The sequence below is a fragment of the Panthera pardus genome, unplaced genomic scaffold (genome assembly GCF_024362965.1).
Source record: "Panthera pardus isolate Hobbes unplaced genomic scaffold, ASM2436296v1 HiC_scaffold_11, whole genome shotgun sequence".
In the NCBI taxonomy this organism is placed as follows: domain Eukaryota; kingdom Metazoa; phylum Chordata; class Mammalia; order Carnivora; family Felidae; genus Panthera; species Panthera pardus.
In genome coordinates, this window is record NW_026526666.1 from 58,305,629 (window position 1) to 58,319,677 (window position 14,049).

The 14,049-nt window shown below is 47.9% G+C and overlaps 1 protein-coding gene across 13 annotated transcripts in view; it reads right to left on the reverse strand.

The window, feature by feature from the left end:
• The window catches only part of FGGY (FGGY carbohydrate kinase domain containing), a 416,420-nt gene that overhangs the window by 74,331 nt on the left and 328,040 nt on the right, over window positions 1-14,049 (reverse strand). For all 13 annotated transcript variants that reach the window (XM_053894721.1, XM_053894712.1, XM_053894705.1 and 10 more), the window contains 2 exons: window positions 11,336-11,456; window positions 4,981-5,075 (listed from right to left, as the gene is read on the reverse strand). In XM_053894721.1, the coding sequence (XP_053750696.1) occupies window positions 4,981-5,075; window positions 11,336-11,456 (216 nt within the window). The remainder of the gene's footprint in view (window positions 1-4,980; window positions 5,076-11,335; window positions 11,457-14,049) is intronic.

Below are 14,049 nucleotides of genomic sequence, written 5' to 3' on the forward strand. Positions count from 1 at the left end.
CTTACACGTAGTGGTCTGCAAGACACGGGAGTCTGTCTGGAACGTGACAAGGAGAGCTAATGGTGGGAACACGCAGAGTCCATGGTTTACAGAGGCGGCAGCCCTCGCACGGTGGGAGGAAGAAAGGTTTTGATTAATTGGTGGATTCCAAGGGCTTATTTTCTTTACACTGGTACGTGCCTTACATTGATTGGGGAATTCATTTTCATGTCTTGTCACAGTCTCCTTCTGCTGCCTTTTGCTTCCTCTACTTTTTCTCGGGGCAGGAGGGCAGAGGGGCAGAGGGGAAGGTGCCAACTAAAGAGCACTCCTGGAATTAAAGCTGGCGTCACAGAAAGAGATCCGGAACCAAAAAACAAACCAACCCTGTCTTTTAAGATAAGAAATTACAGAAAGCTAATGACATCTGCAGGGGCCTAAAGGAAGCGGAAAGTGGAAAGGGATTCTGTATTTCTGCCTCTTTGCCATTTTGCCTGAGTTGTCTTTCAAGGCATCTTGAAACTGGTTTCTTGTTTTATGTATCCTTTGCATGTCTTAGAACCTCTCTACCATCTGTGCTTGGATAATGTAAGTACGTTGTTAGTTCAGAAACGTATTTTTTCCAGTTTGTTATTTTTCCAGGGCCTGGGAGGCTACAGAAGGGTGCTTTCTAATCATAATTTTGTGCTTTCTAGGATACTCAGAATTAGAGAATCTCTTTGGAGTGCATGGACAGCCAAGGGAGTGAGGTGACTTTTGGGGGATCAGGAGTGGTCAGATGGGAAGGTCACAGAGGTCAAGGCTGTGTGGATTCCATACTGCAGTGAATAAAAGGAGGAAGGAAGACTTCCTCTTGCGATCCCTCCCACTTACCCAACAGTATAACTTCTACCATGAACGCAGCATCTCTGTGGCTTGAGTCCCTCTTCCTGATTGAGCTGCAGATACGAAGATGACTGTACCATGACGCTTGTCAACACTTTCTATTGGAGACAGAGTCTGGAACACTACTTACATGGAGAACACCATTTCTGGAGAGACGCAACCCTTTAAGATATTAGTAGTTGTTCTAGTCTCTAATGCAGATGGATGGCTACATCAATACCCTCTGTGAGATCCTCATTTGAGAGGGGAACAGCAGGAAGCTTTCGATGTCAAAGGGAGAGGAGGGCAGGCAAGAAGCAGTGAAGAGAGGGTGAGAGAGAGAGAGACTCTGATGGCAACAGGAACCAATAAAAGAACAAGAAGTGGAGGCTAGGCATTGTTGGTGGGCTCCAAAATTTAAAATAGCAGTGGACCTCGACTTGACTAATTTCTCCCCTAACATCCCACCAGACCATTCTATCCCCTAGCCTTCTCCATCTGACAAAACTTCCCCCAAAATTGAAATATAGAGAGAGGTTTGCAATGTTTGTAAGGAAAGCTTGCGACTCTAAATCCTTCGAACCTGTTCGGATCACCACAGGGAAGCACAGGGCTCTACCCCTGGCTGAAGACACCCACTCACGGGCCCAGGAAATCAGGAAACCCCATCTCTTCAGGCATGTAGGCCTCTTTCCTAGGTGTAGTCCAGGTCCTCTGGACTCTTCCTAGTCTTTCATTCGTCTGGAAGAGAGGACTCTGGCTGAGTCTACCAAAGTCTGCATACTGTGGTAGAGTCAAGTGAAATCCTTCCTCCGACCACCGAATGTGTGGTCTATGGAAAGAGAAAGCTGCTGTCGGGAATCGCTCAGCTTTCTTAAAGGAAGGAGTAGCAGGCACCTTGAAGACCAAGTAGGGTCTTTGAAGTTCAAAGAAAAAAGTATATTGAAGTTCAGGTTGAATAATACGAATCAGAGGGAGAAAGCAATTCTGTTTCACATCAACTTGCCAGAATCCTGAGCTCATCCCCAGGCCTGGGGCACAGAAGTGGCTGTCTCTTCTTTGGAGAGGGGTGAATGAAGCCGCATCCACATGTGTTTACATTTCCAAAGCAGTTTGATCATCATTATAGCAATGTTGATAATTACACTTGGGGCTCATGTAGGTCCTTAGAGGTTCCAAAGGCTCTTTATCTCAACAGCCCCACATGAGTGGCAATTCTCTAAATATTTTTTAAAAAGGAAATACACAAATACAGCAAGTACCTGGAGAGGCCAGGTGCCACTGACTGAAGATATACAACAAGCAAGCACAGGGGTCAAGACCACGGGATTCTCTTGGGCAATGGAATGACAGGTGAGCTTCCAGGGCTCTCTCAGCTGGGGGCTCTCTTTACTAGATTACAGCATCTTCTAGAAATTACTGTCAGGAGGGGCACATATTTCCTCAGGCTTAATAGAAGAGATGAGCTTGTCTTTAAAATGCGGTGAGACTTGCAGCTACACTCAAATCACCAATTCCAATACTCGATGCACTCTACCTGAGATTCTGTTCCAGAAGATGAACGGAAAGTCTCATGCAGTGATGATGTGTCGGTGTGGCATGAAGGTTAAGACTTTCCACTTAGGGAAAGATGTGAGTGGAATCGTCTTGGAGCTAGAAACTCCAGGCTTGACCAAGATATCACTGAGGCACCCGAAGTCACGGTATGGAGTATCTGATGAAGCAGGCCTATCTATCCCACACCACCCTTCGTTCGAGCTGTAGACTATCTCCTGAGTTGCGACCAACGGGGCATTTCTTTTCAGAAGATACACTACGAAACACTCATGAAGCCACAAACTATTCTGAACACAAAAAAGAAAAAAAAAGTTGAAAGAAGTAGAAAAAGAATGATAATCAGGATGGGACAGAGATCCAGAGTGCCTTAGTTTCAATTCCTCTTCCGCCCTTTATTAACCGTGGACTTGAGCAAATGGAAACCTCTCTAGGCTTTGGCTTCCTCATAAACAACACAAGGATGGAAACAGGGACACTGTCAAAATTAAAGGACGTTTCTTTGTCCGCTCCTCCTGCCATACAAAATACCATAGATTGGGTATTCAGACAAGAGAAATTTATTTTCTAACAGTTCAGGAAGCTGGAAGTCTAAGATTAAGGTGCTAGCCTGGTCAGATTCTGCTGAGGGCCTTCTTCCTGATTTGCAGACAGCCACCTTTCTGTTGTGTCCTCCCAGGGCAGAGAGAGAAAACACAAGTTTTCTGGTGTCTCTCCTTATGAGGGCACTAATCCCATCATGGGGATCCCACCCTCATGGTTTCATCTAATCCCATCTACCTCCCCAAAGGCCCAATTTCCAAATACCAACATATGGGGGAGTTGGGGCCTCAACATATAACACAGGAGGGGACACGTTCAGTTTATAATATGATGTAAACCAATGCAGGGCCTCAGGGAGCATCTCTACTGCTTTGCTTTCGCTACCGTTTGTCCCAGGAATGGCATCTAGTTGTGAGAACACCTCCATAAACAGATGCATTAAAATAATAATTGAGATTTCAACAAGAAAGAAAGAAAGAAAGAAAGAAAGAAAGAAAGAAAGAAAGAAAGAGAAACCCCACGCAAATGTTTTGGAGAGAGTACCAGAAAATCCAGAAATCCTTGAGAATTCAGTTGCACTGTCTTTGATAAAAAAACTTCAGCTAAAGGGTACTTAGCATTCACAAGTGGATTCAATTCCTTAGGAGCGATATTTCAGACATCAGTTCCAAAGGCTTGGCCAGTGTGCAGTGAACCACGCTTCTCAAAATGTGGTACGGATGGTGGAATCAGACTTTTGTGTCTGTGTTTCTAACAGTGTACCCTTCAGTTCTGTCACCTTTTTGGATCTCTGTTGCTTAACCTCTGCTGCCCATGTAGGTAACAGGTGTCTGGAAGATCACAGGAAGAGCCCCTAGCACAGCTCTTCGAACATAAAAGGGTCGCGATAAATAGCGCTCTTGTTACTGGGCCACTGGTGTGAAACCCGGCTTCTCATCCTGACCTGGAGACCTTGGACAAGTCATTTAAGCTCTCCGAACAAACATTTCTTGAACTCTCAGGGGAGGCTGGGGAGCCAGACTTCTTGGTTCTGCCGTTCACTAGCTGTTTCAACTGAGGCCAAGTCACTTCACTTCTTTATGCCTCAGCTTCCTCAACTATACGCTGGGAATAATGGGATTAAGCGTGCATTCCCAACACAGAGAAAGAACTCATAATGTGCTCCTGATGATTATTGCAGAGAAAGAAATGGAGGAAAGAGCAGAGTGGTCAGGGCACAGAGCTAGGAGGTAGACAAGGCAGGACTGGAGCCCAAGCAGCCTGAGTCCAAAGCCCGTGCTCTCAGCCTCCTCCTAAATTGCGTCTCTAGCTTTTCAGAAACCTGTTGTTCATATTATTATTTAACCACTCAAAATCTCTCCATAGAACCTATGTGTGAAATGTCTTTTGCAATTTGGTGGCAGGAAAAGCCTTGTCTCCCACAAGAAACTAATATTTCCTCTTTTTGAAAATAAGAATTATGCAACTTATCATGTGTTCATTTTTGTCTTGGCTGCCAGGAAGCTCAGAGTCCAGTTGTGTGCTCCGTCACGGAGCCCAAGTTATTTCCTTTTTCCTATATCTTTGTTCCTTATTTTCCCTTTTAATTCTTTTTTTTTTAAGCTAACGTTTTCATTTGTGCCTCTTATTGTCAGAATCCTCAAAATTATTTGGAAAGTGGTACATGAAGATGAAATAAACAAATATAAATCTGAAATGTACACGGAACACAAGTTTTAAAACTTATCTGTTTCATTTGCTACCAAAAAAAAAAAAAAGTCGAGGGGAAATTAAAAGAAATCATTTAAGAGCTATTTTAAAGGAGAGGAAAAAAAAAAAACCTAACAGGAAAACAGAATGACCAACACTAACGGAGGCCAAGTCAAATGAAAACTGCAATAAATATGTCTGAGGCTAGAAGTGTTTGTGCTTTCCCTGGCTGGAACCTATCATTTCTTAATTATATCCTCCGTGTGTTTTGCAAGATGTGAGCTGCTGTCAAGAGGAAGAACAGCCTCAGACAGGGGAGGAGCCACGGCCCGCCCCTCGGCCCTCACATACCTGTACAGAAGCGAAGTCCCCCGAGGCACAGGCACCCAGAATAGCAGCGCCCACAAGAACAGACTCCACCTCTTGCGACAGGACCACAGGCATGCCTGCACAGGACAAGGCCACACCTTGGTTAGGGAGCAGGGCCGGGGATGGTGAGGGGAGCCGGCAAGCAGCCCCAGCAACAGAAACACCTGATGTGATGTGACGTGAAGGCAGCAGCGGGCACCCTCTCCCCATCCCCCACAGTTCTCTGCTCCTGATTCTAAAGGATTTTACAGCCCGTGCCTACTGCTGCAGCAGCCAGGAGCCCCAAGGGACCCAGCACTCATGAGACCTTTTTGCCCCGATTTCCCAGGCTTCTGCCAGCTACTACCTGCCATTGGTTCAAGCTCCCTTCAACAAACATTTGTTGAGTGCTTTGCTGGGCCCAGCGAATGTGGAGATGAACCTCCATCCTGCTATTCAGGTCTCCAAGGGGAGGTGGATGAGAAAGAGATAAAGGCCGCACAGGGGGGTGGTTCTCTAACTGAGATGCACTAAGAAAAGGGAAGTAGTAAGAGGGTGTGATTAATCCCTCTGGTGGCTTCCTATTTCTCTGCAGACAAGCCGAAGCCCTTCCAATGGCTGGTGAGGCCCTCCAGAGCTGGCACCCACCCCGGTCTCCTCCCCTCCCGGCCACCCTGCCCCGGCTGGCCTCCTTGTTTTCTTGAATCAGCTTCAGGGCCCTCGCCCATGCTGTTCCCTCTGTCTAGGTCACTTCCTCCCAGAGGCCCACACAGCAACTCTCTCTGTGTCCTTTGTGCATTTGCGCAAACATCCCCATCCCACTGTGCCTTTCCTGACTGTTCAGTTTAAAGTGACAACTGACCCACGACATTACTCATTCCCCTATTTCCTCAGCATCGTTCACCCCTGCATGATTACCGTCTGTCTCCCCTGCTCGAGCCTAAGCTCCATGAGGGCAGGCACGTGGTCTCATCCACTGCTGAATTCCTGGATTTGTGACTGCCTAACTACTATCTAGCACACGGCAAAGGCTTCAATGACGAAAGAGCAAATTTCCTGGATAGGGAACGGGCTGGGGTGTCCGTCAGAGTGGAGACAAGCATCACGGAGGCACTTGAGGGAGGAGTAGAGGTCCACCAGGCAGCAAGAAAGCACTCCACATGCCAGCTGCTGGAGCCTGAGGGCTCACAGTGGGTTTAAGATAAATAGAAATAATTTAGAATTCTGAGGGGTTTATATGTGTATATGTGTATGCTATAAACAAGATATACGTAAAACATAAGTATAAATGCATTGGCTAATCAGGAGATGGCAGCAGCCTCCACAAAGGTAAGCTCGGTAGCCAGACCTGAACACCTTCCTCTACTCAAGACACCAGACTGACTTTTTCAAAGACTGCATGTGGGGGCGCCTGGGTGGCGCAGTCGGTTAAGCGTCCGACTTCAGCCAGGTCACGATCTCGTGGTTTGTGAGTTCGAGCCCCGCGTCAGGCTCTGGGCTGATGGCTCGGAGCCTGGAGCCTGTTTCCGATTCTGTGTCTCCCTCTCTCTCTGCCCCTCCCCCATTCATGCTCTGTCTCTCTCTGTCCCAAAAATAAATTAAAAAAAAAAAAAAAAAAAAAGACTGCATGTGTCTTCCTATCCTTTCCGGGAAGATCTCCTTGACACAGTCACCCCGAGGCTCCCACTGCCTCCTAACTCTTCTTCCTACTCCCAGGCTCAGTCAGCTGCCCGGCCACCTGGCACAGAGGGTCAGGGAAGAGAACGCCCTCACACAGCTAGGGGCTCAGGAATGCCAGCCCCCAGACTGTAGGGCCAGCACCTGAGGCTCCGCTGACAGGCATCGGGGGTGGGTCCCTTGGAAAAGCTCAGAGTCCATTCCACTAGCCCTGGGTCCTTCCCCAAGTGACATAAATATGTAGCCTCGGTTTCCCGGTGTGTGAAAGGGGGACAATAGTAAGATGTGCTGTACAGGTTTGCAGTGAGGCTTGATGAGAGAAGGCACACATGGGGCTCAGCACATGTCTAGTGTCTTAAGCCCCTGAGAACGGTGGCTGCCGCTGTTAGAATGAAGCAGGAAGGTGAGCCAAGGCCCTCTACACGCACTCACTTGCACAGCGGGGAAGGAAGGGACAGACAGGTGCCCATCAGCCAACTACAGGGGAAGGACAGACACTGGGCCACACGGAAGGGCTGTGTGGGCCCAGTCAGGAGAGCACTGCATGCCTTTGTAGCAGCTGGGACCACCCTCATAGACATGGCTCTTCTTAGAAGATAGCAAGCACCTGTAAATGCCATTGACCTTCCAGCCCCTCCTTACCCTGTCAAAAGCCTCACTAGTTCTGAGCAGGGAGTAGGCACCTGCAGTCCCTTCCCCCGGGGAACCGGACACGAGAGCGAATCTGGTGGATCCCCCACTAGCTCTCCGGTTGTACCCTAAGGACTCTGGAGCCAGACCGCGAGCGTTTGAAATCTGGCTTGCTCGCTGATTTACCTGTGTGATCCTGGGCAAGTTCCTGGACCTCTGTGTCTCGGTTACCCCATCTGCAAAATGGGGATAAAATTCTACCTCCCTCCAGGGCTGCTGCGAGGATTGAAAGTACTATTGTGAGTGAGGCACTTAAAACAGTGCTTGGCTCAGAGAAAACACTACATTAGCATTAGCTGTTAGGATTCTTAATATTTACCCTTATCTCTAAAGACTTCCTCCTCATCCCTGTCACCTGGATGATACCAACTCACTACTTCCACTTCCCTTCAGGTCAAGCCCACCTCGTCCCTTTCCACCTCCCACCTGCTATGGGTCCTGGGACACCGGCCTGTGCAGACCATATCCATGGCTCCCTTGTCCTCATGGCTGAAACCTTGACTAAACTGTAGTCGGGCAGCCTCTTCAGAGACCCTCAGACTCAGGATGGCTATGCCCCTGCCTGCCCCTTGCAAGCTTCGGGGTGGTAAGACTGTGGGCAGCCCCAGGGGACCGCCTGGTCATCGGGGTTTCCCTACACCCTGCCCACACCTCTGTAACAGACCCTTTGTTTGATTTTACTCCAAACTTTGTGCGTCATCTGTTCCCTGCCTGGACCTGACTCATACCGACACCAGCATCCTCTGGGTCCTTGCTGTCCTCTATGGACACTGCTCAAAGCACCAAGAGCACTTTTTTTTGGTTTGTAATGACCCTTCTGGCAGGACCTTATCGTTTTTCTTTGCATCCCCCTGCCAAGCTCAGCGCTTGGTACGCTTGTGTGCTAAGAGAAGGCTTCAGAATGAATTAAACGGAAGGACAAATTATTAAAATAATGAGTAAGAAAGAGGGAAATCCCTGCTGAAACGGCCAGGGATTAAAAAAAAAAAAAAAACAAAAAACAAAATTCAGAGAAGGAACATTCAGTCCCAAGTCAATGGAGGAAACCTACAATTACTTAGGACACACCAAGTATTTCTTGAAACCACAGTTAAACTAACTGCCAGACGTACAGGGAGATTCTTCCTCCTCATGTAGAGGACATTTTCCCAAGTTGGCAAAGCCCCATTCTCTCTGCGTGCACGGAGAAGCCTGCTCGTCACATGGCAAAGATTTGCTTACAAATTATTAAACTGCGCTTTTAAAATTTTTTTCTAACACACCTCCTTCTTTTTGGCGAGGGGCTGCTTTAAGGGAAGAAGTGAGTTAACATTTATGGAACACTGACTTCCAGGCTTGGACCTTGGTGCTCATGAACTCACGAGCATGTACCCCTTCAGCACAATCTATCAGGAGGAAATAGCGTTATCTCTTTCGGAAGAGGAAAACGAGGCTCAGAGAGGTAAGGCAGCTTCCCCAAAGTCACAGAGATGACCCCATGCTCTTTCCATGACTCCACACTATCTCCAAAGAATCTTCTAATCCCGCTGGGTTTTTGACAGGTAGTCCTGAGACTCATGCACCAGATCTATGGTCCTCCCGAAGCCTCTGTTTGCAGGAAAATCGGAACTACAATGTTTCGAGGCATCCAAAACTCTACCTCTATACCCACTGGTGTGCACCTGCCTTTTACAGGACTCAATGCGAATGTGTTCTTTTCTGTGAGTGCTGGGTGAAGGAGGGGAGAAGGAAACTCTGTCTGGAATGGGAACTATTTTATCTGATGCATTAATGAGTTGAGCAGAACCCAAAGCATTTAAAGGCAGATGCACTTTGCCATCACTCGTCAGTCACAGCTTCCCGACGCAAAGGAATTCCAGCCAAAGAAAAGGTCCCTTTGTCTGGAAGTGTAACTGGTCCACGGCCAGAGACAAAGGGTCCAGTTTCAATCGGAATCCAAATAACGATTAACAGCCTTTTCATTCAACAGCCTGAAGAACTGTTTCCAAAGCAGAACTTTCTGTGAAGCTGCTACCCGCCCCTGCTTCTGAGTCAGCTCAGGGACATAAGGCCTGGAAGAGGACCCACTTTCATTAAGGCTGGAGCCGCAGTGCCTGGTCAGGACCCGGGTCACTCAAACTGCCCTGCTCTTGGGGCATTCTCACAGGTGACACGTTAGCCAGGGCAGATCTTATCTCCCCTCCTGCACAGAGGTAGGAAGGCTTCATGGCAATTAGAAGGCTGGAAATTGGAAAGTCACTCGAAGATTACATTTTAAGTCTGAATCTTATCTGACTAGCTAGCTGACTTTTAGATAAAATGTGGTTATCGGTTTTCTCCTAGGGAAAACTACAAGGTAATTTGGGCTCCTTTTTTAGGTCTTTCCTCTTTCCGCCTCAGCACGGCCCACGTCCCTAGGTTATGGACACTTTCAAGGAAGAGTAATTAACACATTGGCACAAACTACTCAGGAAAGCCAAGAAACCTGGGTGAGCAGCACAGCGTAGGGGACGCTTAGCCTAGGCACACCCAGGTCACAGTCCTAGTTCTGTCCCTCCCCTCCTACTAATGTTTGACTTTGGACAGTCAATTTAATTGACCCTCCTAGCCTCAGTTTCTTTGTCTGTAAGATGGGGCACCGATTGCTACCTTTTGGCAGTTTATGAAGTTAAACGTATACAGAGTGATTCTAGCAACACACAGTGGGAGCTTGGTTAATGGTAGTAATTTCTATACTTATTACCCTGATACATTTCCCCTTAGACTATGTGCTTTTTTATACTGTCCTCTGGCTTATGCGTCAGTCTATTTATCTCTAAGATGGGGATGAAGAATTTATTTAGTTTGATCTCCCGAAGTGCAGGGGTTGACTACGCCCCTGACATTTGGTAAAGCTCTCATCCGCAGAAATCTGTATCTTCTGGAGGGGGCAAGAGTGATATGAAGCAGTGTCAAGGGCAGGGACCTTGATTCACCCAGGTGTCAGAGGTAAGGAATCCAGGTGACGGGGGAGGGACAGCAAGAGATCATGATGAAGGGAGGCTACTGAAGGATGGACTCCTATCACGCTGGAGCTGGAGCTGTAGGCAGGGTCCAATCCCCTCTATTTCCCTTCCCTTGCTCTGCCCTGGTGCCTGGCCATCCTGGGGTGGGGGGATGCCCATCTCCAGGAGACACCAGGGGAGAAGGGACAAGAGGCATGACAGCACCAGTTCCAGAGGGACAGCAGTCCAGGGAAGGCTCTGTGATACAAGCAAGCCTCCTGCCAACGGGGTCCCTTTCTTGAACGCTGAGGGATCAGCAGCGGGGATCCTGCTCTGCTGTGTTCCTATCACAAAGGGACCAGCCCATGCTTCTGGATTTTCCTGATATGTGTCATAAGCTATGAAAGAATCACAGGATCTTGGGGTCTCAGGGCTCAAATTCCCATCTGCAGCCAGACCCCAGTTCCCACAGAGCAGCTGGGCTCAGAATTCTTTCTTCAAGACAGCTTCCCCATCACTTCCTCCAGAGCGCTTGCCCTGCCCGGTCCCAGGTCCAAACCAGGGTGAGGTGTCCTACTATGTTTCCGTGACACTCGGTGCTTTTCTCACTCTCAGCTCTTGCCACACAATATTTGCACAGTGGTTTGTCCTTTTCAATAGACTCTGAGCTCTCTGGGGGCAGGAATCCTGTCTTACCCATCTCTGCATCTTCAATATTCCCCACAAGTGTGCATCCGAAGAGGTGCTCATACTGTTCCGTAAAGGCTTAAATTATGTCCTAGCCCTTGCCGACCCCTGTCATTTCTCAGGATCATTCAAAAGATGCCTTCACAGAGAAGTCACTTTCTCCATCATGGCTACAGACACTTCACAGTGATCTTAAGAAACAAGAATACATTTTAACCTAACTACGCAAAATAATTTGGCACGTCACTTGTACCCTGCTATCTCCAACCCTGTCCGGTTCTTAGCCGGGCATATTTGCTGCCAAGCCCAAAGTGACCTCCTCTGTTCCTCCTCGGACTTACCTGTAATGTCTGCATGCATCTGCACAAAAAGGGGATTCTTGCTCAGGCCTCCACACAGGAAAAGAGTGCTGAGAGAGTGCCCTGCCGCCTCCAGGGCCTCTATGATGAGGCGGGTCCCAAACTTAAAGGGAAAAAGCAGAAGAAAGCATCAGGAGAGCAGCAGCACAAAGAAAAGCTCTGGAACATTTACTAAGTGTCCACCCAGCACCAGACAGACACCACACTGAGAGCTTTACATGCCCTGTCTCGGAGCGCTGAGACGCCGGGAGACTGTGTCGCTTCTGATCACACGGCGAATGAAGTCACAGAGTGGGAATTCCAATGGGGGCCTGATTCCCAAACCTGCTTAATTACTATACCATTCGCTTCCATCAGTAGTTACACGACATTGACAAAAACAGCTGATGGTGCTACCACAGTCCACCAGAACCCACACGTCATGGGTGTTTGCTGCGGCCCCCGATGCTCTAGCAGAAACGAAGCATGGAGTGACTGGCTGGTGGTCTGTGGGTCAGGCTTCCTTCCCTGGATAGGAACTGAAGAGGTTGGTGCTTTGGAAAAGGACACCAATAAAATCAGCAGCAGAAACATGAGAAGAGAGCTCTAGCTGCATGAAGATGAGAGTAAGACTTCAGGCTGGCAAAGGGCTGACCTGTCCTTTATTCTCACTGGAAGCCAGGCAGCGGTTCTCCAATGACAGTTCTGGAGCCCGCGGCCTGGGACGAGGTGGGAATCCCGTGCTCTGGTTTGTTCATGGCTTCACAGTGCTTCATTTCAGCCCTCATGTGCTAGGATCTCCCCAAAATGTGTTATGCTCCTCATCTTGCTAAGTTTACTAAACTCAGTACAAATCGCTGATGCTTGAGAAAAGGACAGTGCTGTGGGGTCATCAGGGTGAATGCCAACATACGATTCTTTAGTTTTAACTAGGATACATGAAGAGCTAAAAATCAGTTTATTTAGAGGTTCAAAAACTGGAAGTTCATGAGTCATCATTTATTTGGGGTCAGGATTCAAAACAAAAAGGTGGAGTGTGACATGACTTTGTGAGGCAGCCACATGGCAATGGTTGAGAAAGTGGCTCTGGAGGGAAATGAGAGAGGAATGGTTTTTTGATGGTGAGAGAGAGCCCTCGAGATGTTTAGAGAGCGATTAACTCTGAGGGATGACACAGTCCCAGGTGTGGACAAGGGGGTGAGTTGACGAAGCAGAGGGAGGAGAAGGTCAGGGAACGTAAGAAGGTCAAGGATCTAGGAGGCCACAGATGGGACAGCCACCAAGAAGGCAGGGTTAGGGCTGGAGAGAAAACTGTGAGGTGGTATCCTGCATGTTGCTGGGAAGCTGGTACCCAAGTGTGTAGAGAAGAAGAAGGCAGTTTAGCATGAGGGCATGCCCTATCAGAGGAATAACCAAAGTAAAGGAAGAGGGTTTGGGAAGTGGCCAGGATGTCCCTCTGACCCCCAGGGGTGGGATGCAGGGCGAGGGAAGCCTCTTTTGACAAGGCAGTCTGGAGAGCTGTCTTCCTTGTGTCTGGCGGTGTCTCTGGGAGAGGGAGTGGCTAGAAGGGGGGTGGGGCATGGGGCATGAAATCCTGAATGCTGTGTAGTAAATTAGGAGAGACGGGGGCAGTTCAGGAGCAAAAGCTCAGCAGTTCCAGCCCAGGGGCCCTCAGCTCTTCGTGAATCTGGCAAGAATATGGATTAGGTGAAACTTGGGCCTCCAAAAATAATCCACAGATGTAGTGTGTTAAAAAAAAATTAAAACATGTTGTACTGTATAAGGCCAGATCCTGCTTATTGCATGTGGCTGATTACCCCCAGATGTTCTTTCTTAAGCTTTTGGGGGGTCATGAACCCTCTTGAGAATATGATAAAACCTACTGACCTTTCCAGAAAAAAAGCCACTTACAAAATAGTATTATGAATGATTTTAGAAGGTCGACAGATGCCCTTACGTCCACCATGGATCATTTGGTGTCTGTGGATTCCAGGACACTCTAGTCTAATCAAGGGGCATGAGCCTGTAGTAGTTAAGAACATGGCTTTTGAATTCAAGAAACCTAGGTTGGGGTTAAGACATTTCACCTACCTCTTGAATCAAACTGTATGGAACCTAAGACTCAATTCCCACTTTTTAAAAAGGAATAGTAACATCACATTCATTTATCTTAAAACTCTACAAATTGTCAGAAATGTTAACACGCAAGTAACATTTTTTTTATTATGGTCTTAGATTCGATGAAATACAGTAATACTTATTTGCAAGGTTGCTGCTATAGACAGCGTATGCACAACTCACACAAGGGTGTCGGGTACATGGCAGGTGTTTGGACACGAGCGCTATCTTGGTTATTAGCTATACTCGAGGTGCTCTGCTACGCATTTTGATGTCGTCTCCAATCTTATGACAAACTCAAAAACTGCACCTTGTTATCCCCATGTAGGAGTTCTATGACTTGCCTGAGGGTTTGTGTTGGGGGAGGACAGCTTCCCCCCAACATGCATGAAACTACCATGCAAAATTGGTATGTCTGATACTTCTGAAACCAGAGAAGTGTGGTTCATGTGATTAGCGGGCCAGAGCCGAGGGTAACACAAAGCACATTCCCTTGGGAAAAGGCAAGAAAGTATCTGCACAAGAGGCACTCCCTTGGGAGGGGCTGTGACAGCCTTGCCTCTCCCCCATGTGGCATTGTTGGCTGGAATTTCCCACTC